This window comes from Myotis lucifugus, unplaced genomic scaffold, assembly GCF_000147115.1.
Source record: "Myotis lucifugus unplaced genomic scaffold, Myoluc2.0 scaffold_157, whole genome shotgun sequence".
NCBI lineage: Eukaryota > Metazoa > Chordata > Mammalia > Chiroptera > Vespertilionidae > Myotis > Myotis lucifugus.
This window is the reverse complement of record NW_005871205.1, coordinates 1,010,792-1,012,620: the sequence shown is the minus strand read 5'-3', so window position 1 is coordinate 1,012,620 and position 1,829 is coordinate 1,010,792. Positions and strand designations below refer to the sequence as shown.

Genomic DNA, 1,829 nt, shown 5'->3' with positions numbered 1-1,829 from the left:
TGTGATGGTTTTGGTTTGATTGCCTAGGACCGTGGTCGGCAAACTGCGGCTCGGAGCCACATGTGGCTCTTTGGCCCCTTGAGTGTGGCTCTTTCTAAGCCTTCGGAGTACCCTAATTAAGTTAATAACAATGTACCTCCCTATATAGTTTAAGTTTTAAAAATTTGGCTCTCAAAAGAAATTTCAATCGTTGTACTGTTGCTATTTGGCTCTGTTGACTAATGAGTTTGCTGACCACTGGCTAGGAAGATGGTGATGTTTTCACAGAGGCAGGGAGCCCAGGTGGAGGGTTCCAGTCCAAGGAGTAAGGATGTGCCAAGCGAGCATTCCCAGGACCACGGGGTTTGACTACAGTTTTAGCAATGATGCTGTGAGGTTCACTGCCCCTTAAATCATAGCAAACCCACACTTTAAATTAAATTGAGACATTTTTAGTTTAACTCTTCTGAGTGGACCCACACATGCCTTCTCTGCCAGTTATTACTGAGAATGATAATTGAGCTGAAAAATAGTCTCCCGCCCCATACTTGCTGGGTTGGTTTCTAAGTATTGCTTGGGTTTTTAAGTAATGAAAACTAAGTTGTGCTCTTTCCAAATGTTAATTTTGAAGACTGCAGCTGGTAACCATCTGTTACACCACTAGCATTTTACAATATTTGATTAGCACTTTATATAGTTTGGGGAAGCCTGCCAGTGGAATCTGCCCATCAGGTTGGGGGCTTCAGTGGTATGTCCTCTCTGGTGGTACTTGAAGGTCTTTGCCCCATTGTATGGGGTTCCCCTCAGTGTGTTGGACCGAAGTGTGGCTGGTGAGACTGGCAGGTTGATATTTGGGGAACCCCGCCCTGTTTGCACTCTTCTGTAGAGCCAGAACCATCACGGTTCATCATGGAAGTAGAATTTGGGAGATTAAGATTTTTCGATCTGTTTCAACTCTTTTGGCTGCAAGTGACAAAACAAACCCAAGCTGCTTTGGCAAATGGGATTAATTGTCTTGGATCATTGCAAAGTCTAGGGGCGGGGACTGCCTTCAGGTGAATGGTTTTAGGGCTCAAATGAATTCTTCAGACTTGGTTCTCAGCTCTGCCTTTTGTGGCTTCAGTCTCCAGTGTCAAGAGGAGGCAAGATGGCTTCCCTGAGAGAGGATGAGTCCTCTCACCATCAGGTCTAGTCACTCCTGTAGACGTGTTGAGATTCACTCAGCTTCCTTCATGTGCCCAGCTGTGAGCCAATCCCTGCCACCACGTGGATGCAGGTCTCTGATTGGCCAGACTTGGAGTGGAGCTCCACCCAGACCTTGTGGGCCGTGACCTGGCCTCACGGGATCACCAGCCACACACCTGGGGCTGTTACCAGACGGGTGGTGGGGGCAGACAACCACCTACCTACCCCAGTGTCAGAGCGAGAGCCCGGAGCACCAGGAGCAAATGGGAAACTTAGCTGTGGAGATGGACATTTTTTGTTGCCGGGAAGATATGCTGGAAATGGAATGAAGGAGCCTCTGAAACCAGCTACTTAATGAGTTTCTTTTCTCAGTTTAAGGACCTCTGATAGATTGAAAACCAAGGCCAGTCACTTCATCTTGGTCTTTTAGCTCCTTCATTTGGAGCATAGTGAGCTTCTCTGTCACAGAGGGGAAATCTGGACAGAGGAGATAACAGATCCCATTCAGTCCAGTTCAGTAAACAGGGCACGAAGCACTGGGGCCTGGGCCAGGCTGCCCAGGCCTGGCAGCGCATGAATCCTGGCAATGTGGGAAGCACTGTCCAGCTCCATAAACAGGGTACTGCTCCCCCCACCCCCTTCCCACTGGAGGGACAGTCAGGAAG

General features: G+C 48.6%; 1 protein-coding gene across 1 annotated transcript in view; it reads left to right on the top strand.

Moving 5' to 3' along the window:
* Positions 1-1,750: 1,750 nt before the first annotated feature.
* LYRM9 (LYR motif containing 9) overlaps positions 1,751-1,829 on the top strand; it is a 3,889-nt gene continuing 3,810 nt past the window's right edge. Inside the window, exon 1 of the mRNA XM_023759485.1 lies at positions 1,751-1,783. Coding sequence (XP_023615253.1) covers positions 1,751-1,783 — 33 coding nt within the window. The remainder of the gene's footprint in view (positions 1,784-1,829) is intronic.